At 32.0% G+C, this 21,356-nt stretch overlaps 4 protein-coding genes across 5 annotated transcripts in view; 2 read left to right on the top strand and 2 right to left on the bottom strand.

Moving 5' to 3' along the window:
• Nucleotides 1-5,089: 5,089 nt before the first annotated feature.
• Nucleotides 5,090-7,473, bottom strand: LOC126833515 (myeloid differentiation primary response protein MyD88). Its single transcript, XM_050564906.1, has 7 exons — nucleotides 7,163-7,473; nucleotides 6,695-6,873; nucleotides 6,526-6,624; nucleotides 6,324-6,451; nucleotides 6,093-6,261; nucleotides 5,667-5,835; nucleotides 5,090-5,594 (listed from the first exon to the last, which is right to left on the bottom strand). The coding sequence occupies exons 1-7, from the start codon at nucleotides 7,285-7,287 to the stop codon at nucleotides 5,342-5,344; spliced, it is 1,122 nt and encodes a 373-aa protein (XP_050420863.1). The 5' UTR covers nucleotides 7,288-7,473; the 3' UTR covers nucleotides 5,090-5,341.
• A 2,326-nt stretch (nucleotides 7,474-9,799) lies between these two features.
• LOC126833838 (dynein axonemal assembly factor 3 homolog) lies at nucleotides 9,800-12,159 on the top strand. Its single transcript, XM_050565400.1, has 2 exons — nucleotides 9,800-10,087; nucleotides 11,065-12,159. Exons 1-2 carry the CDS (start codon nucleotides 9,839-9,841, stop codon nucleotides 12,157-12,159), a joined length of 1,344 nt encoding a protein of 447 aa, XP_050421357.1. The 5' UTR covers nucleotides 9,800-9,838.
• Nucleotides 12,143-14,412, bottom strand: LOC126833658 (uncharacterized). 2 transcript variants are annotated; one of them, XM_050565106.1, is made up of 7 exons: nucleotides 14,208-14,412; nucleotides 13,968-14,119; nucleotides 13,735-13,878; nucleotides 12,881-13,073; nucleotides 12,705-12,806; nucleotides 12,505-12,627; nucleotides 12,143-12,445 (listed from the first exon to the last, which is right to left on the bottom strand). In XM_050565106.1, the coding sequence occupies exons 1-7, from the start codon at nucleotides 14,268-14,270 to the stop codon at nucleotides 12,356-12,358; spliced, it is 867 nt and encodes a 288-aa protein (XP_050421063.1). In that variant the 5' UTR covers nucleotides 14,271-14,412; the 3' UTR covers nucleotides 12,143-12,355. The 2 variants fall into 2 exon arrangements, with proteins under 2 accessions (XP_050421063.1, XP_050421062.1); XM_050565105.1 differs by having other exon boundaries at nucleotides 13,968-14,122; nucleotides 14,208-14,411.
• A 506-nt stretch (nucleotides 14,413-14,918) lies between these two features.
• The window catches only part of LOC126833605 (zinc transporter ZIP11), a 40,356-nt gene continuing 33,918 nt past the window's right edge, over nucleotides 14,919-21,356 (top strand). The window contains exons 1-4 of the mRNA XM_050565034.1: nucleotides 14,919-15,274; nucleotides 15,344-15,581; nucleotides 16,514-16,612; nucleotides 17,264-17,477. Of these exons, the coding sequence (XP_050420991.1) occupies nucleotides 15,167-15,274; nucleotides 15,344-15,581; nucleotides 16,514-16,612; nucleotides 17,264-17,477 (659 nt within the window). The 5' untranslated portion in view covers nucleotides 14,919-15,166. The remainder of the gene's footprint in view (nucleotides 15,275-15,343; nucleotides 15,582-16,513; nucleotides 16,613-17,263; nucleotides 17,478-21,356) is intronic.

Genomic DNA, 21,356 nt, shown 5'->3' with positions numbered 1-21,356 from the left:
TCTGCAGTATTCAATCTATTGATTGGTTTGCAGCAACTTCCATGTATCTCTATCACTAGCCTTCCTCTTCAACTCTTGATATGAATTACATCCTTGATCTTCTATTATCTGACTTATGTATTGCAATCTTAGTCTTCCTCTATGATTTTTTCCATCAATTATTCCTTCTAATATTAGTAATAGCAACCCACCGTGTCTTAAGATATGACCTATTAATTCATTTCGCATTTTCTGTATACTCTTCCATATTGATTTGCTCTCAGATATCCTTTCTAAAACTTCTTCATTAGTAATTCTATCAGTCCAACTTATCTTTTCCATCCTCCTGTAGTACCACATTTCGAATGCCTCTATTCTTCTTATTTCTTCTCTTGCAATAGTCCATATTTTGCATCCATACAACATAATGCTCCAGATGTACGTTTTTAGTAGATTCTTTCTGATGTTAAGATCAATGTTTTTTTAAGTAAAAAGACTTCTTTTCCTATTAAATGCCACCTTAGCTTGGCATAATCGCTTTCTAATTTCCTTTTTGCATTTCCCATCTGAGCTTATCGTACTACCCAAGTATATGAAATCTTCTACTTGTTCTATAGTTTCATCATCCTTTAATTTTATTCTTGTTCTTATGTTATTGTCTCTACTACATACTAGAACTTTCGTCTTCTTTGCGTTCATTTTCATATGTAAATCCTTTTCCATTACCTGTTTCAATGTTACTAAAATCTTTTTTAGGTCTTTTTCGTTCTCCGCTATTATTGCAATGTTGGGCTATATGCTTAGTACTTAAGTCGTGTACAGATTTTTGCTGTTTTCGGACATTGCCTTGTTGTGTTTACAGTCCTTGATTGTATCCCGGACATGGGTACACTTTTCGTCTGTAATTTATTTACTTCCACAGACGCTTGGACTTTCAACGAAATTAACTCGATGGGTTTGAAACGGTAAAAAAAAAAAATAATCGTGTATGGCGTTCGAGACGTTTATTAGAAAGTTAGATAATTGTGTAATTTCGCTTCCGAAGGTCCTCGCGAACGGTGGAATTCGTTTGGAAAAAATAAACTGGTGGAAACCAATCCGGTCGTTAGTACCGGACAATGTTGACCTAGATTATAGGATCACCCATAGTCTATTGATACAGTGTTAAATCACCCCAAGCGAATCCATTGTGTCTGTGAAATTTATATAATATATTTTACATAATGATACATTATTATTCAAACACTCCCTATTTTTTTTTACCTACCCATAAACCACAACATTTGTTTTTGTATAACCACCAATCACAATGAACATGTATGTCAATGATAATGCCAAAAAAAATAATAAAACGAGAAATCACACGTGTATAACATAATATGATGTAGTGCACGTGCGAAATCTGTGCACCGTGCCATCAATATTGTATTGACTATTAATATTAATAATTATTTTAATTTTTTAAAAATAGTATAGACTTTTTTATTTAGCTACATTTTTTAGAAAAATAAACGAAAAGAGCACTACAGAGAAAACAAGAAATTTATGAAAGGAAGGCGCACAAGTTTGTGTGTGTCACTCAACCTTTTATGTTTATCTTTAAAAAAAACAGCTACTATGCGAATCTGCACTTGGTAAAAACTACAAATTATTCAGTATCAATATAAATTACACATATATATATATATGCAATAATGTGTTTTTACAATCATGTTATTTGGTAGTTTTTTGGTCATACCAAACATAACTTTTTTCATTAATTATAAAAATTATTTTATTATGATCAATTCTTCCCAGTGAAGGTTGACTAAAACAAACGATTAATATAAGTAAGTAATGACTCTAGTTTTTTAATAATTGATGTGTAAAAAACAAAAGTTCTCGAGCAAAAGCATTTGGCCTTTTATTAAAAAATAATCATTTTAATCTACTACAAATTACAAGTGTATTGACCGATTATAAACCCGTATTGAATAATTATTTTACAACTTTTAAGTTGTAGACATTCGTTTCCAACGCAGAAATAAAGTTTAGGTTTTGTAACATGCGGGCAACGCCCATCTGCCAGCTAACAAAATTATCAGGTACATTAAATAACGGTTATATTTTGTTTTTTGTTAGTTGAGAATTCGTTAGCGTGTCAATATGAAATACATTTTTATTTACTGTTCAAATAATTTACTATTTAGAACTTGAAATATATTATTTGGCCATTGCGCGTAGGAGACAATTGGTGATATGATATAATTGTTGTTTAAAATTTAAATTCTAAGAACTCTCACTTACAGATATCGATTACTTGTATGTGCGACAAGTCAAAACAACCCGTTGCCAATGATCTTGACTGTATACAATAGCGATGCGGGTTATATTAGGCGAGAGAGAAGGGATTTATGTACAAGTACAAACGTACGTACAATGTTATAATATTAAAACCCATAAAAACAGTTGAAATCGTATATGTGTATGTGTGTGTGTTTAGAGGCCGAGCAAGAACAAATGAAAGTATATTATATGTTTAACATGGGCGGCATCGGATTAGGTACTTTCTCCTTCGTTCGACAACGGGTTTATACGGCTTCGTTAGCAAGTAGTGGAGTAGCTAATGGTATAATATGTACCTATACTAATATAATATGTACAAAAAGAAACATACTTGACGCGATATTATAGTGTATGCTCACGTTCGATAAAATAAATTATTCAAATACCAAAAGGGTAAGGTAAAAGTGTGGTCAAGTGGACAACGGAGGACAAAAAGAGTTAAAAGTACCAGCGATATATTTGATTTCAGGGTGTCGGTAAACGTGTGACCATAATAATATTAAAAGCGGTTACCTAGGTTAACTTCCAGTGTAATTTATTTAGCTGGTATCGGTATTAACCGTCGCTATACCGATCATATGTCCGTCATAATTCGTAGTGTAGGTACTTTTAATGTTATTAAAGTGCGCGTGTGTTACATAAGTATTTCAAGCGAGAGCAATCGCTTTCGAACGAACCGAACACCGGAAACGCCTGCGGACCGAACACTATAAATATCATAAGAGTGAGTGGAGATTACAATAATAGTATTAGGTACGTGTAGACGCGTAGCCGGAAAATCATCAGGGGTAGAGTTAAAAGCAAATATATACATACAGGGTGTTCCAGCATGAAAGGTAAGTAATAGGTGATTGAACATCTGAGACACCCCCAAATAAGTAAAAAATTAAAGGTTTCGACAGTTAAGTAAAAAAATAATGACCTAAAAAAACAAAAAATTATTCCATGTTCTTCAGTGCAAAAAGCTAACCTTAAAAGAGGGGTCCATCATTTTCAGTTTCTTTCGGCCCCTAACTCAAAAAATGATAAGAGAAAAATGATTAGAGACCAGAAATAAATGATAAGTGATAAAAGATAAATGCTAAGACATAATTGATAAGAGATAAATTATAAGAGAGTAGAGATGAATGATAAGAGATAGGTGCTGAATGATAAGATTTTGGAGATAAATAATTAGAAACAAGAGATAAGAAATAAATAATAAGAGACTAGAGGTTAGAAAAAAATGATAAGAGAAGAGTTAGGGGCTGAAAAAGACTAAAAATGATGTGACCCCTCTTTTAAGGTGAGCTTTTTGCACTGAATAACAGGGAATAATTTTTTTTTTTTTAAAGTCATTATTTTTTTACATAACTGTCGAAATCTTCAATTTTTGACTTATCGAAAAAATAAAAACGGTGGGCTTATTTGGGGGTCCCCCAGATGTCCAATCACCTATTACTTACCTTTCATGCTGGAACACCCTGTATATGCCACTTTCCTTTCAAAACCAAGAAGAACGCCCGAAAAATGTCATATTTATTAACCTAAAATTTCGACGCGCTATAACTTGTTTCTAAAATAGTCAAATTAGTTTCAAATCTGTATGGGATTTTTTTTAGATAATGGACTATCGATAAACGTTAACAAACCAAATAAAACATATCGCAACGAACGAAGTTTTAGCACTTAAGGAGCCCCTCGCGACTGTGATTCATTAAGGGACATTGTATAGGCAACTTTTCACCAAAACTTAACTTCCACACAAAAATTTGTAAAAATATACATGAACACTTAAATTAGCACTTACATTTCCATTCTAAAGAAAGTTTTTAATTCATATACAATTTTTTTTAAACGCTAGTCTAACGTTTTTGTTAAGGAAATCCTAAAAAGTGGGAAATTACACTTTTGACCGTATTAACGTTCTCGGTCGCTATGTGAGAGTGGATCAATGGTCAATTATTATTTATTGGTATTTTAAAATTAATTTTACTATTTTGTTGATTCTATAGGTAACAATGGCAACTAACCTAACCCAACTAAACCTAACAAAAAAAATTTGACCACATATTTCAAATTATGTACACAAAGGCTACTTGTTTTAATAGTTGTACTTGTTCGAATAACCAATAAAGAGCACATGATATATCGATGGGGATTTTTCACATATTGTTTAAAATGGCGTTACGTTTGTTTTTATTTGAAATTGTAATTTGTCTAATTAAAATACATACTTATTTTCAGATGTCCTATATGTATTTGTTTTATATATATATATATATATATTTTAGTATGGCTTAAGTACATTATTTAAAAACCTTGGAATCAAAAATGCTTTGATAAATTGCATTTGTAAATATATTTTAGCGCACTGTTTGTTATGTGCTTTTTCTAGTTATGGCGAATAAAGCTAAGACACACTATTTGTCTTTAAATAGTATTTATCACTTAAACTATAAATAATGAATTAGTTACTTAAAATTTAAGTGGTCGAAGAAATAACCGTTTAGCTTTATTAAATAAATATTTATATAAAAAAATAAATAAATAATAATCGCCACACCCCTAAAAAAGACAAATAGCCTTCATAAGCAAAGTTAATTACAAATATTTGTGGAAAGTATAATTTAAAAAAATCACAACTATTTAATTAATATTAGTAACAATTTATAACTCAATAAATTGTAGTAACTTAAATTATATAAAAATATTAAATATATCATAAAATATAATTATATTAAAATATATCATAAAACTATAACAATTTTTTTATACAACATTATATATATATATATATATATATATATATATATTTAAACATTAAACAAAGTTTGTATAAAAAAACAACAGTAGGACTCATTTGCAGGACAATTGCAGCGTTCATAATTTAATAATTTTGGTAAGAATCTTTATATCGTTCTTTCAGGTGCGGTCATAACCTCTTACGTAGAATTAAATAAAAATTGAGGTTTTAGATTGAGAAAATCAAATGAAATGTTTTATAAGTTTTAATAGCTACGAATATTGTTTCATAGAAACAATATTAATTATTTAATTAAAGCGTTGAAACTTCAGCCATCTTTTTATGCTTTCGTTTTTTATTCGATTTCGGGTGAGCGATTTTATTCGAGAAATTGCCTACAGAGTGCATAATTCTTTCCAAGATATTTCTATTGTTCTTAGGAGGCAGTTGGATTTCTTCTTTATATATTTTGTCATCATCTTTTTGTTCTATTGCTATTTTATTGCTGCAAGTAGAATCTATAATCGTCTCAAGTTTTTGTTTACAATCTTCGACAACATCAGTTCTAAAATAAAATAATTGTCAATCATTAACTATCGTACAAACAAATTTGGTTTCATTTTTATTTTAACACAACCTTTTAGCTAATATATCAGTAGAATAGGGTGAAACCGTAATTCTAAGTTTTTTCCATGGATCGCAAAATTGGTGATGGCGATTAAAAAACAAATGGACGTAACATTTGAGTTCCGGAGGTAACATACAGTCTCCAAACACACACGGAATTATTTTTGGAACACGTTGCTCTGAAACAAAAATATTAGCACTATGAAAGTAAATATTTTTTTAAAACATTTACAGTACATTTTACGATACAACTATTTTTTTACCACGTCAGTTAGTTTACAAGGTTTATTTTTTAATGCAGTATAATGTATGACAAATTTTAACTAATAAGTTTTCTCTACAAATCTATTTTTTTTTTTACGTGAGCAACATCTATAGTTTTAAGAATTATCGTTAATCCAATCAAGTCGTTATTCTATGTCAATAAAGAACTTACCAATTGCTAAGACTTGAGTGTAATTTATAATAAATCTATTCCAAGGACTATTGAGAAAATTGTTTGACACAATTGTAATTAACCAATTACATCGATCGGATATCAGTCTTATGATCGATTGATATTCAAACATTACGCCCGGTCTCAAATCGCGATCTTTCAAACAAAGCTAAAAATATTTTACAAAATTAGAATAAGTATTTTTTTTGGTCGACAGAGACAATATTTTACTCTCAGGTTATAGTTATTCTCTAATTGTTGTACGACTTTGGTGGCGGATTCTATGTCTGCATCGTCGAACAATAAAAACGCATCATATCTTGTAAAAGGAAGATTGTTGTTGGATGTATGAAGATCATCTAAATATGAAAGTTCATTATTAAAACTATTCAGTACAATTACTAAATATTATATATTAAAATACAACAAATACCTAATGTTATAATATCGGCATCGTTTTCTTGACACTTTATAACCGGCCCAGGGTTCGCTAATGAAAACTTCTTTTTTTTGTACTCACTTATGTCATTTTCTAAAATTAAAATTACATTTATTAAAATGAGGCGATAAAACTATACGTATACATCAATCTTTTAACTTACTGATCATATCTTTGATTTCATCGGCAACATCATATCTATCCAACCGTTCTAAGCAGTTGACAAAATGAGCTATGGTGACTTTATTTTCGCAAAATTTAAAAATTTTGCCAACGGGATCGGTCGGATCACATCCAGACGGTATAGTATAGTTTAATAGCGTACACAATCCTCTCCAATCTCTGAAATTATGTCGTCCAAATAATTTATAGAATCAATAATATGAAAAATGTTTTTTTTAAGCAACTTTATTATGTAATGTATTCTATTAGAGATATAGAATGGGCTAAACTATTTTATTTAAGCATTAAACAGAAAACAAAAAAATAAAATATATAATATGGACAAATAGCGACAGATTCTTTTTTGGCGGTAGTTAATTTGTCGATAATTATTTTCTAGTAAACATAACAAAAATTACAAAATATAACATACTGTATTATGTGAATCAGTGTACTTGGTAAAACTCACCTGGGAAAATTTTCAGGCGATGGCAATACTTTTTTGGCGTTCAACATACACGACAATCGTTCCCTGGTCGGCAATTGTAAAATGGAAATGTTCAATTCCGAACAGTCGTCTTCGGTCTTGTCCATGTTAAATTGCACGCAGTAAATAGTAATAATAATTATTACTATTTACTTGAACACAATATGAACGATAAACTTGTTTACATGGTTTTCGAACGATTCAATGTTTAGTCATCAAGTTTAATGGAGAAAGTACCGAACGTGCAAAATCCCACTGCTCACTGCTGAGACCACCTGAAGAATGCCATTCGTTAGTTAACACAGCAGATACGATAATGGTTTTCCGCATAATAATAATAATACTGTGATAAGCAGTACTCGGGCATCATGTGTTGCCTATGTCGAAAAAATATAGGGAAATTGTTTTATGAGATGTCCATACCGTTACCGGAGAAAACTATTGCAAAAGTCTAGAAACAATATATTATTAAGAGGGCGTCGCACCGGTGATTTTCAGTGGTAAAAACATGTTTAAGCAGACTGAAAATAACTCGCTTAATTTTGGGTTTAGAGTAAAAGCGTCCATTATAAAATCAAAAGAAAACAATATTCCGGAGGGCAAGACGGTGCGTTTTTTTAAAAGTTTTTTGGAAAGTTACAGTCATTTAAAAATGTTAAAATAGTCGTTATTTCTAAACTATGTATTGAGCGTATATACTTAGAATAATGAAGAAAACGCACCGTCTTGCCCTCCGAAATATTGTTCTCTTTTAATTTTATAATGGGTGCTTTTACTCTAAATCCAAAATTAAGCGAGTTATTTTCAGTCTGCTTAAACATATAGAGATGAAAAAACATTTTTAAATCGCTTTCAAGGATGCTGTGATAGTTCAATAAATAAATTAACTACCAAAATAGGTAGTCCTAGTTATTGAACTAATAATTACACATCACAGTTTAATCTTTAAATTAAGATTTTGTAAAAAATTTGCCTATACTTTGCTCCTTAAAAATGGGCGGTGCGACGCCCTCTTAAATATAAATTGAATTAGTATTTTTTTTTCTGTTTGCTCTGATCAGAGGAGAGGTTTGGCAACAATAAGTAATAACTATATAATATTATTATTGGACGGTCTCCAGCTATATTATTATCTCACAACGACGTAGTTGTATGACGGAGAAGTTTATCCAATTTGCTTGAGAATTACAAGGACTCCGCCGGACGTCGCAAATTAGTCACTTGTAAATAAGTCTATCTACTTCCTATCAATCGCGATTAACGTTAAAATTAAAATTACAATATGCTAAACCGAGTCATCGACAATTCTCGCAATTTCGATTAATTAACATAGTTTCGACTAATACTCGAAATAATGTATTGTGCTTATATAGGCATATAAAGCCAAGTCGAAATCAAATCTAAGATCGCTCGAAATTTGATATTTTAGCTTCGATGCGGAGCTGAAAAGGTATTGTTTTTACCACGATATCTCGTAAACCGCTGAACCGATTTCTTCGTGTAACAACTCTATAGATCTGAAATCATACCTGGAAGGTACTTAGACAGGCCAAAAATTTAAAAAAGTCACCCCTTCCCCATCAAAACCGAGAAAAACACCTAAAAAGTTTACACATTTTTTAACTTATAATTACAATGCTCTATAACTTTTTTAAAAATAGTCAAAAATGTTCCAAATTTATACGAATTGTTCTTCAAACATAGTACTATCGATAAACATTAACAAACCAAAAAAATATCATAAACCCTTTCCCTTAGAAGGGATAGAATTTTTTTCACTTTTTCAAGCAGTTTTGGAGATTTAGATCTGAAAATTACATCAAAGGTAGATCTAAAATGGAACTATAACATATACAATTTCCTCAAAAATCTGAAGTCAAATTTTTTTTTATTAAGGAAAAACCCCAAAAATAGGGTAAATTTACACTTTGGCCGTAGCCAATTTCTAGGTTGCTATGTGTGTGTGTGAATCAACAGTCATCAGGCAATGAAAATATTTTCATTATATTGTTAATTACGATAAATGGGTAACTATGACAGTGCATTTTTATAGACAGACGATCAACCCTTATCGTATCCACCCTGCACAAGACTAAATATTAAATGTTAAGTACATTATTGCTGGTCCCACGATATCTTCTAAACCGCTATAACTGATTTGAACATAGATTGGCATCGAAGCGTTTATTTAAAAGTGATTTCATCACTTTCAGTTATAATCAAATCTGTAGACCTGTGACCTCTCCGTCCCCACTATGCCCTGACCCCACTGTACTGGCTTTTTTTAAAATTAATGTTTATAATACAACAATGAATACAATTTTGGCTTATTCAATGTAAATATTTATATTATAAAAATTATTTATAATATAAAAAGAGTTAATTTTTTAAAAATTTCCTAAGATGTAGGCGAGTTTTCGGTTAAAAAATAAACAACCAGATTATCTATTTAGAGAAAATATTCCAAGTGGAGCCCTATTCTATGAAATATTCAATTATAGCAGGGGAACAGTGGCGCGAACAACGGTGGATATTGTTGTCATGGAGAATTCCGTTTTGTCCATCGTTCGCTTCTGTAAATATTATACTGCGAGTAAAGGCGTTTTGTAGTATTCTCAAAACACAATACAGGCATTGTCGTTTGCTTGCTTGCTCGTCATGCTTTGGGGTTCGAGCCCGTGTCTGGACTTGGCGTCTTACGGCGTCGGTCGCGGTAGTATAAACGTGTTGATCATAAGCGCCGGCGACAGTCGCCACGTTCTGCAAACGATCGCCAAACGGTATCGGCACGCTTATGCCAAGATCAATATGGAGATCTATGAACCGGTGCCGGAAATGTACGCCAGGTACATACAGCAAATAGCCTTGGCGCTGGAACCCGTCGACCGCATTAGCCTGTCTTTTAAGGTAGGTATCACGTTATTATGATCATATTGTATACACTACTGGCGTACCCAACTAGAACGAGGGCTAGGCAAGTTCATCAACTCCTACTAAACTCGTTCAGACACAGACCCCAAGTAAGTAAGAGTTTGTAAAAGGTCTGAACATCCTTAGGCCCCCCCCCCCTCTAGTTACGCCAATGTTATACCACACTGAAAAACCCGAACATTTGGGGTGCAGGTTACACAGCTATAGAGGTCCTCCAGGCTTAGCCTAATAGATCAGGCCTATAATAACAGGCTCTAGATCTAATATAATATCTAAACATAATATACAAATTACTGGAAGACTGTGGGTTATTTGAAAAAATCGGTGGGCCCTTTTCAAAATAAACGTTAGCACTAGATTATCTTTCTTCTTCTTCTCCTTCGCCTTTGGTGACAGCCAGCGCTTGTCTTAAACCTCCACACATCATTTTGCATACACTAGCAGGCTCCGTATCATTTTCAACTGTAACTATCTTTTGTTCGATTTCCTCTTCTCCTATTTTTGTAAACTAATTTTTTTGTCCAATACGGTTTTTTTCAAAATATACAAATCGATATGTTTCCTTGTAAAAATTGTAAATATTATACCTACATTAGTTTTTAACGTTTACAAAAAAAATTGTTTTTCTAATGTGACTGCGTTAATCTAATATATTATAATGTTGTAAAGAATAATAAAAAGTTGGGATAAAATTGTCTTTAACCTTTAGTTGGCTGAACATATTAAAATGTCGAGCGGTTTAAAAAAATTACAACAAAAAGTGGCTTAACGAAATAGGATGAGGTAATTACTTGATCAACTTGGTGTAGCTAATTTCCCCACTAGGAAATAAATAATCAATAACAAATGAACTCCTCTAACGGCAGTTTCTATTGCAGACATACTTTTTTTTTTTACACTAACAAAATACTTTGTTGGAACAAAATCATTAATGTATTTGACTTTGTGTACAGGTGCGCACGTGGATGGAACTCTACGGCAACGCGTTAGTGAGACCAAACACGAATAATTATTTAATTAAAAAATCCGCTCAACTGATAGACTTGATTACCGACGACGTTGCTAGTGAATACTGTTTGCCGACGGTCAAGTACGATGCACTGAAATACAAGGAAAGAGATTGTATAGAAAATTTGTACAAGTATTGGAGGAACAACGTGGGGTTCAATATAGTGAAAATGTGGGATCTGAGAGTCCGACAATATCTGGGCACCAGATACGATTACAGGAACAACGCGTTCGACTGGGACTTGCACATGGGCCTACACTACATCAAAGGCGGCAAGAGGATAACGAGCCAAGAGTACATCTATTGGCGTAGCACCGGTGTGGCTTACACGTTTTTGGAGACCGACTGCACCAAACCCAACTATACGTTTGCCTTGGCATTGCTCAAAAACGGCGAGGACACCGCAGCGATGCACTACTACGGTGATATACTCAACGGACCCTTTATGTCTTTTGGACTGGATTGCGAGGACCAAGACATGCTGAAGACTGGCAACATGCAGCCCTTGAAGCGGTCGGCAGATTTAACCGAGAGAAACTTGACAAGAATGTTTTACGAAATTGAAAACCAAAAGCCTTACGTGCACAAAGGTAAAGAAGACGACGATTATCCCGGAGTGATAATAACAGAATTGCCCGATATCAAAGTCGAAGACGACCAAACGAAAACGGCACACACTAAAGTCAAGTCCGAACGTTATTCAAGCATAGCGGTAAACGACGTACAAGTCAAGTTCCTAACAAAATCGGCCATGGTTGATTATCCGGAATTCGAGAGGTATAACAAGTTGTTCGATGTTGTTTACTGTGGGCATACGTTTATAGAGAAAATCAACCCTAAAATAATGTCAATGGTCAAGGACGACGGTGTAGTAATGATGGAGACGAGGAAATTTATCGTCAACTATAAAGAAGAGCAACACAAAACGTTTAAGCAGAAATTAATGGACTCCATGGAGAAGTGTAAATGTAAGGCGTCGGCAAATGTTGACGTCACTCAAAACGCAGTAATTAAGTTTCAGGTGAAGCGTGATGTATAACATTATATTTTTTTTTCTAACTTGTAATAAATAATTAATTAATTAATGTAATAAATAATTAATTAATAAATTTACATTCATATTTTGAAGCTACGTTCAAAAATAACGGGGTTAATTACATATGTATACATAGTCCAGAAGAAATATTATAACATATAATGATTACAATTAACTAATACTAACAAAAGCGATCGTTCTATTGCTTAATAGCTTTTGGTTCTTCCTTGCTCGCTACCCCCGACAATAGAGTCTTGATACGAGCAACTGCTCTTCCTGGATTTAATCCCTGTAACAACACAAAATATGTAAAACCTATTGAATTTAACGAGTGCTTACACACTATACCTTTGGGCATGTTTTGGTACAGTTCATTATCGTGTGACATCTGAAAACTGAAAAAGGATCTCTCAGTTTGTCCAAACGCTCAGTCGTTGCAGTGTCTCTAGAATCGATTATCCAACGATACGCCTAGAATTAAGAGACTTTTTTTTATTTAACTTCAAAATAAAATACGCTTTCTTCAAACACTGTTCAAAACTCAGTACCTGCATGAGTACAGCGGGTCCAAGATATTTCTCAGAGTTCCACCAGTAAGAAGGACAGGATGTCGAGCAACAAGCACACAATATGCATTCGTATAAACCATCCTAAAATACATAATTAATATTAAAAAATCCTTCATTAATTCAATGACTAGAGACTAAAATTTTGTTCGACTTACAAGCTTCTCTCTATCGTAAGTATGCTGTAAATGTTCTTTCTTAGAACTGGGATTACCGTCGCTGTGTAGCCATGGCTCGATTGAAGCGTATTGTTTGTAGAACAATTTCATGTCAGGAACCAAATCCTTGACAACGTACATATGTGGAAGAGGATATATCTTCAGCGGTTTCGACAAATCTTGGTTGATGGCACTAACGTGTTTACAAGATTGATATTCAATAAAAATGTACATATTTTATTACATCGATACTACTAATAATTTTCGTAATACAATAATTAATTTTACGAGGCAGTTTCTGACACCCTTTTTGTTTTTATAATACAATATTTTTTTTTTTTTTGATTTTCAAATTCAAATCAGTTTTTGTCAAGTATGGGCAAATTTACCTTGTCCTAAGTGATTGTATTTTTTTTTTTATCATTATGATGCATACATTATGTAGTTTAAAATTCCTTAGAGACCTTTTTTTATTTTTTAAGTTGATTATTAATTAAATTAAATTTAAATAAGAAATAAATAAGTTTTATTCAATGCTCAAATTACTAACTCAAATAATTTTTTGTTAAATTAAAAAAAAAATTTTACCAACCTACCAATAGATATAGGGAAATCATTATTATTATTATTATTATTATTATTATTACTTTTTTTTTTTTTTATAATCAAAGCTATAATGAAAACAAGAAAATTAGTTTTGAAATATATATATATAAATATATATATATATATATCAATAATTTATAATTAGTAAATTATATTTGTTATTATTATTCAAATAAAAACCTCTTAAGTCGTAGTGTCCAGTAAAATTAATTTGCTTTTTTTGAGTCAGTAATGTAAATAATAAATACCTAATACAAGCCAATGTGTTTACTCCGCCAATGTTCATTGCGCAAGAACCGCAAATGCCCTCGCGGCATGATCGTCTGAACGTCAACGTAGAATCCTCACTGTTCTTGATCTTAATTAGGACATCCAACACCATAGGCCCACAACTAAAACATTTTTAGCACGTGATTTTAATGGTAAATTAAAAATTTGTCAAAAGCGTATAGTAATAGTATAGTATAGTGTCGTCACCTACTTGCTCAAGTCAACTTTGTATTCTTGCATTTTAGGCTTGACGTCGGGTGTGTCTGGATTCCATCTGTAAACCTGGACTTTTTTTATTCTTGGCGTTTTATCTTGAGCCGGTTTGTCAGCGGTCAAAGCGGCCGATACGTGCAATTGCTTGACCTGCTGTAAAATGACAATATTTTTCCCCAAGGTCCCAATTAAATAACCCCGTTGCACAACTCAAACATAATTATTGGGTACATCTTACCTGTCCGAATGTCTGTTTCAAAAAACGCAAAGCAGACATCTCAGCAACACTTAAACCAGCCATAGTTAGCAAAAAAAAATTACACAAAACGGTAATTTGCGTTACAGTTCAATAAATACGGAAAATAAATAATAATTATGTAATATTGTTTAATCCACTCATTCCACTACGATGAATTAATTATTTCAAGCAGTGCAGAAAATTAAAACCATAAGTATTTTGATAAAGAATCATATGGATTTCAAAATAATATGTTGTTAAAGACAGTACAGGGTTACCATTTGAGAAACTCACAATAAAGCATATAGTTTCTTTTTCAGTTTTGCAACATATTTTGTAAAAAAAAACTAAAAAGAACATATTATTGTTATTAATTTACAAAATTTCACTTTTTTAATAAACTTAAGTAAACCGCATTTTTTGTAAAAAAAAAACTGATTATATGAAATAATCATATAATTTGTGGTAAATACAAGCTCGGTAATTTCGTTCTGGCTGACACGGTCACACTGGTTTCGGCGGAGTGCTTATCAGCTCGTTTTTTGTTTACATCGAGAGTGAACAATCTGTTTTCATATAATCTGTGGTATAACTATAGATTATAACCTGGCAAAAAACAAAAAACACTAATGGCGGGGTAACCGTGTGTTCCAGTTTAACTTTTTACCACCAGAGTGCGCCGTAGGTTATAAAAAATCAAAACGGACAACAGCGAGCAGCGTTAGATTAAAATAACATGTAAACACAAGTGCTCCATAGTGTTGCTTAATTTTTTTTTTTTAATTGTTTCAATAAATATACAATATGACAACTCAATACGTTAATCGTGTTCGTATAATATAACACATCTAAACTGCTGCCATCCGTCACCAATGAGTTACATAAATCGACTTTTCTACTTTACAATTATTGTTCTCAACTCGTAAGCCGAGATCGTTGGCCTATACATTTTAAATAATATGTTACCGAACTTCAGTCCGATAGTACAAACCCTCCTAGGGACATTATTCACATGGGGACTTACTGCTATAGGCTCCAGCCTCATACTAGTCTTCAGCGGAACACAAGTAAGGACGCAACATACAATATTGTATTCTACAATCCAAGTGAATTAATAATTGTTTTTGAATTTTCAGAGAAAGCTGCTCGACGGCAGCTTAGGGTTTTCAAGTGGTGTCATGATCGCCGCGTCGTATTGGTCGTTGTTGGCACCCGCAATTGAACTCGCCGGCCAGAATAGTACTTACGGAGACAATGGAGAGTTTGCATTTGTTCCGGCTTTGGTCGGTTTCCTCTTTGGTGCTTTATTCGTGTTCCTCTCGGATGTTCTCATATCTTCGTACGAAATGGACGTGCTCAACATGCTTATTCCTGGTAACTTTGTGCCAATAATAAGTAACAATGTTAATACGTCATAATATATTATTGTTTATGTATAAGCCGTTATAATTTAGTTAACACCTCGAACATATCGATATCGAAAAGCAAAGGTGCCCATATCTGATAAATGGACAATTTAAACCCATATCTTCTAACACACAATATTTCTAAGTATTGGACACGACAAACAAATTATGTAATAATCTTATAATTTTGTACACGTTCAATTATGGTATAATCAAAATATTTCATTATTGTGTTAAAAGCATGAGTTCTTAGCAAATCAAAAGTTTACTCTGTTAACTAAAAAGGTTTCAGTAAATTTGTTTTCTAGAATGGGACAATAATTTCTTATTTAACAAGTATATTTCATTCGTTCCAAGACAATACTCTGTAAAAAAAAAAAAAAATGTTTGAACTTAAGTTCACTAATTAATGATTGTTTGGTTCTGGGAAACAAATTTAATTTTAGAAAACTTTTTTTAGTTTGAAAGTAAAATGGGATATCTATATGAAATATTATTCATTTAAAATGTTATATTATTTAACTAGTTGTTTATTTGTACACATTTAGTTGAGTATGTCGTGTCTTTTATTTTTTTTTTAATCTTAGGTACCTCATTAAATTTTGTTAAAATATATTCGGTTTATAGTGTAAATTCTTATATTCAAGCTAACTGCAAGTTTGCAAGTGTTATAGCTGTGAGAAAAAAACCTAAATAATATTTAATTAAATCGAGCACTTTTTAATTGTACCATTTTTTTATAATATGACAATTAAGGTGTAGTTGTATTTTTTAGTTATTTAAATTAATCATTCGAGTTGTAATCACACAACCCGCTGAACTGAAACCACTCATGATTGAGATATTATTTACTTAAAAATATCCTGTAATTAACAATTTGATCAAATTATTTTTATTCAGAAGCCACGCCATGCATGGAGAAAAAGTTAAAATGTGAATATGACTCAAACGATTTTACAAACTGTAGTACTACGTATAAGTCTTCAATTATAATTGAAGGTAAGGACAATCCTTCATAGTTTTTTTAGTTAAAATGTATAATATGTTAACTTTTTTCTTACAATAATAGTAATACACTTTCTACTGAATGTGTAATTTTTTTTGACGACAAAAAATATTTATCATTACCAATACCAGTACTTAAATAATAATGTTAATCGGATGAGTATGTTGTGAAATTATCGTTATTCACCCTGCTAATATAAGAATGTGTAAATGATTTAATTTCTAAACTGCTAGATCCGACGTTTAAATGCTTGAGAAATCTTTAGCAGGTTTAGTAGATTTGTAATTGTCCTACTTATTGTTTATTTTATTGAATAAAACAAATAATAGCCAAAAAAAATGTTATTAAAAAACTTGAAACTCTATATATGTTTTCAAATTTTTCATTTGTATGTTTTTAAAACCTTTTTACATTTTTTTTTTGCAAAAGAAATTTAAAAAAAATGATTGCCAAGTCAAATAGTTGCATTCTCAATAGTGTTGGAGTGAAGAAAAGTGGACTTTTTTAAATATATTATATGTATATACTAGTTATGTAGCTGTAAAATGTGTATGATTGAAATTAACTTTTCAGCGGTTTTTAATGGGCATAAATACTATTATAATAATCGTCTCTGAATTGGATTGAATTTTTGTCTCGCACAGGAGAAGCTCGACAGCGTATTTGCAAAACAGACGAAACGTCACCAGATTACACGCAAATGGAATGCGACGACAACACTGTGAAGATGTGCAGCTGGAAACGAATACTGCTATTAGTGATAGCCATCACGGTGCACAATATCCCCGAAGGCCTAGCGGTCGGTATAGCATTTGGAGCCGTGAATTCTTCGCCGTCATCTACGTTTAACAGCGCCAGGTAAACTATGCTGATTATTACTAATCGATTTTAACGTTATCGGTCGAACGCAAACAATACCACTATTATTAGGGCACTCGTGGAAACAGATAAAAAAAATGTCTGTTACAACAGATATTTCCCTCGACAAGGTTTCACAAAATATAGCCAGCAGTATATCATATTAGTTTTCAGTCGCTACACTTGGTGCAATTGAAAATTTGAATTTGGCGCCTTTATTCAAAATAACTTTATCGTTGTATATGAAAACTCCAGTAGATGGCGTTATATATTATAATGTTGGTGGTATTATTTTATTAGAAATAAATAGGTACATTATATTTGGAAAAACAATAATTCTGATGTTGGAAAATATTGTCTTTAAATCGCGTTTTGAGTGATACTTAGAACAGTTTCAAAGAAAAAGAAAAATAGCCACTACAGTGGGGTGAGGCTGGGAGGGTACCAAGTCTACAGGAACTATATATAAAATCACTTTCAAATAAACGGTTCAGCGGTTTAAACGACATCATTGTAAAAATAATACCTTCTCAAATTTAATCTTTAATTGTAGAATTAAGATCACCGGATATAGCAACCGAAATGTTGAATTTTTAGCTTAAGGTTTGATACACATATTAGCCGTTATGCCTTTGATATACCTAGTAATTTGTAATGAATTATAAGTTAATCAATACAAAGTTACATAGTTATGCAGTTAAAAAAAATCTAAACTGGGTTTACTATAATAATTAACTATATCATGTAGGTACGTGTAACACGCATTTTTTATATGTGCTTTTTTCGCGCTATTAATAGAAATACAATTCACAAAGAACATTAGTTTTCGAATTTTCTTTATAACAAAATTATGTTTGTAATATTCTGTGTGTTATACTTATAAATGTATCACAATAAATAGGACATACCACGGGAAATTAAACCTGATCAAAAATAATTTTTGAAAGAAATGTTTTTATTTTTCTAACAATTTTCATTAAATACAAAATAAATAGTCCGAATGGTTGTTTGTACAACGATTACAGTGACAATATAACTAATTGTGAGATTATAAAAAGTACAGGAAAAATATCGCCATGAAGAAAATGTTCATCAAAATTCGTCTGCACTTCCACTATTATAGGTATAATACCGCTTTTGCATGTAATGCCGGGTCCACACAGAGCGAACAATATTAAAACAAAAAAAAAAACACGATGTTTTTTGACAATTTCCAAACAGTTTTATTTATTTCAACAAAATGTTCTGTTTTTTAAGAACAAACCCGTGTCCCGTTCGTGGTGGGAAATTGTATAGATGTTTTTGTTTTCATGAACACTATAGCTCGGTGTGGACATAAAATTGTGTTTAAATATTAATTGTTAAATGTAATTAAATAAAAATGTGTTAAAAAATAAAAACAAGTTATATTAATAACTTGTTTATATTATACCAATGTCATCATCCTGTAAATCTTTTAAAAGTTCATTGATTCATATACATTTCTTTTTTGTAACGTTGGTCTTACCCAAAAACGTCTTTTATTTTAATTTTATTTATCTTGAACATTTAAATAAGTATATCCAGCACCGAACATTAGTATACTTTCCTCATCTTCGATATCTCTTTTCAGTTTCCACATTAATATTTTAATTATTTAAAAAATTTAATTATTAAAATACAAACGAACGAACCAAGATCCGAAAAGATCGCACTTCGAAAGCAGACTTAACGACTGTGAATGGATAACTAGTATAAAAGTATAAAAAGCACATTTTTAAAACGATCTTTTCAGAATGGATAGATGAAAAAAACCCAAATTAAATTTTTGTTCACGATTTGTTGAGGTTTTTTGTCAATTCAGTCTAAACAAATGTTTTTTTACACTTTTGTTTTTTATAAACAGAAAAAAGTTGAGTTTTTGTTTTGTTTTTTTAAAACCTCTGTGTGGACCCGGCTTAAGAGGACGCTACCCACCCGTAATTTATCCGCAAAAAATGGCTTTGTGGGGGACAAGAATGTGAAGGCGGTATTTACAGTAGCCGTATACAATTTTTACAATGGATAGAGAAGAACTTTATTTACGGGGTAGCGATTTTAGCTTTTTGATAACTTAATCACAATTAAAATTTTTTCTTCGTGAAGATTCTATTTTTTTTTTCAATTTTCATTTGCTTATAAAAATATATTAAGTATAGATATCAAACAAATAAAATCGCTAACCCGTAGATAAAGTTCTTCTCTATACATTGTGAAAATTTGGTAAAGCTACTGTTAATACTGCCCTCACATTCTTGTCCCGCGCAAAGCAGTTTTGATGGGGAAAAAATTGTAATTTATCCTATAGAAGTGACTGTGATAGTCTGACGAAAAAAATGGCAATCAATAAAGTATCCTCATTACTGTATTAATAAGTATATAATATAGTGCAAACTCTAATTTAAGATTTTTCGAAAACTTGCCTATACTTTACTCCTTAGAAATGGCCTGGGTAGCGTCCTCTTAAGATACAAAATAAATAATCGTGACTTTATCAAATACTCGGCTTAGGCGAGCCTGGATTAAAAACATATTCAAGGCAATATGTCTGTCAAGTGTTGATCTTTGATTTTGAAACGCTAAAGCTGTTTAGCCGTTATCAGAAAGCACATTTTCCGAGACAAGTTTATGAATAAACAGTAAATTTAAAAAACTGCGTTGTAAGAGGAGTCAGACATAACATTTTAAAACATCAATGCGGATTTAGTTTTGCTTGTATTTATTAAGTTAGCCAATAACTGTATGTTTTCCATGCAAAATTTGCCACAACGACCACGGTCGGCCCTCGCGGCGTAACATAATAATTATATTTTGGCTGTAACGTTTTTTTTTTTCCCTCCCAAAAGATTTATGGCGGCGAAGAGACGCGCGGGTGGTCCGTTCTCGGAAAAAGGGATGATGCTCTTCTCCGAATCACCCCTCCGACGCGGGTAAGTGTTGTCCAATATAAAACAAGCATTCCGATCACCGCCGCGCGTTCTGGTCCCAAAGCTAGCTGTTCTCAGGATGGCCACTAAACGTTCTTTTTGTGATTTTGCTATTTTTTTAAGTTCCCAATAGCTTTTTTTTATTTTAGTAAGAATTGGCAATTTTTCAATCGTATAATTATCGGTCGTCAACAATATTGTGTGATTCGAATCGCACGCAAAATATTAAACATCATAATATCACATGTCGAGTGTCGTCGATTAATAAAAAAAAAAGACTGCGACGGATTTCGCATAACATTTACCATTCGGCAACTTGTTTTTTTTTTTTTTTACGACCGTTTCGCAATATCTTGGTGTTCGTTTTTTTTTTTTATATCAATTAAAACCGCAGCGGAAATAATCGCAGGGGCCGTCCGAGGGTTCTCAAAATCCAATCGTTTATAGAGCCGCGTGTGTGAGGAGGAGGATGCCGCCGGAACGGGATGAATATATGGGAATATTATTTCTTCTTATGTTTCGATTTATCCTCCAGAAATAACTACCGTGTAATAGGCCTGTAGGCGGTGATTGTCTCCGGAGTGGAGTATTTATGTATGTCAATAATGACAAATAATCAAAGCTTTTTTTAGCAACTTTAAAAGTAAGTTGGATCGATACTAAATCAGACTACATCTTCGCGTTTTGAGTATCAATAATGCAACGGCGGAGAAACAAAAATGTTAATAACCGTTGTTTTGGATCAAATCTCAAAAGTGTATAGTATTTTTAGTAATACTCTTTCACAGAGCTCCAACATATTCTTCGGATAATGTACACCTTATTAAAAATATACAAAAAGTAAAAAGTTTGTCGTTGAAATATTTAGAAACTCCTTTTCAACAAATCGGTACAGCCCTTTAGAAATATTATGTTCTAAAATAATAAATAATTC

This window comes from Adelges cooleyi, unplaced genomic scaffold (genome assembly GCF_023614345.1).
Source record: "Adelges cooleyi isolate 19-005CV unplaced genomic scaffold, UGA_ACOO_1.1 ACOO_flye_CR_arks_rails_tigmint_CR_PRNA_2, whole genome shotgun sequence".
NCBI classification, from domain to species: domain Eukaryota; kingdom Metazoa; phylum Arthropoda; class Insecta; order Hemiptera; family Adelgidae; genus Adelges; species Adelges cooleyi.
Note: the sequence above shows the minus strand (reverse complement) of the source record. Positions and strands in the feature narration are given on the sequence as shown.

Excerpts from the sequence above, each read along its gene's own strand:
- LOC126833658 (XM_050565105.1), bottom strand. The coding sequence starts at position 14,270 with ATGGCTGGTTTAAGTGTTGCTGAGATGTCTGCTTTGCGTTTTTTGAAA. Across the intron at positions 13,074-13,734 it reads AACACATTGGCTTGTATTAG|TGCCATCAACCAAGATTTGT; the intron begins GTATTTATTATT and ends TAAACACGTTAG. Across the intron at positions 12,628-12,704 it reads GACCCGCTGTACTCATGCAG|GCGTATCGTTGGATAATCGA; the intron begins GTACTGAGTTTT and ends TCTTAATTCTAG.
- LOC126833838 (XM_050565400.1), top strand. The coding sequence starts at position 9,839 with ATGCTTTGGGGTTCGAGCCCGTGTCTGGACTTGGCGTCTTACGGCGTC. Across the intron at positions 10,088-11,064 it reads GCATTAGCCTGTCTTTTAAG|GTGCGCACGTGGATGGAACT; the intron begins GTAGGTATCACG and ends CTTTGTGTACAG.
- LOC126833515 (XM_050564906.1), bottom strand. The coding sequence starts at position 7,287 with ATGGACAAGACCGAAGACGACTGTTCGGAATTGAACATTTCCATTTTA. Across the intron at positions 6,874-7,162 it reads TCGCCTGAAAATTTTCCCAG|AGATTGGAGAGGATTGTGTA; the intron begins GTGAGTTTTACC and ends ACATAATTTCAG. Across the intron at positions 5,595-5,666 it reads ACTGATATATTAGCTAAAAG|AACTGATGTTGTCGAAGATT; the intron begins GTTGTGTTAAAA and ends ATTTTATTTTAG.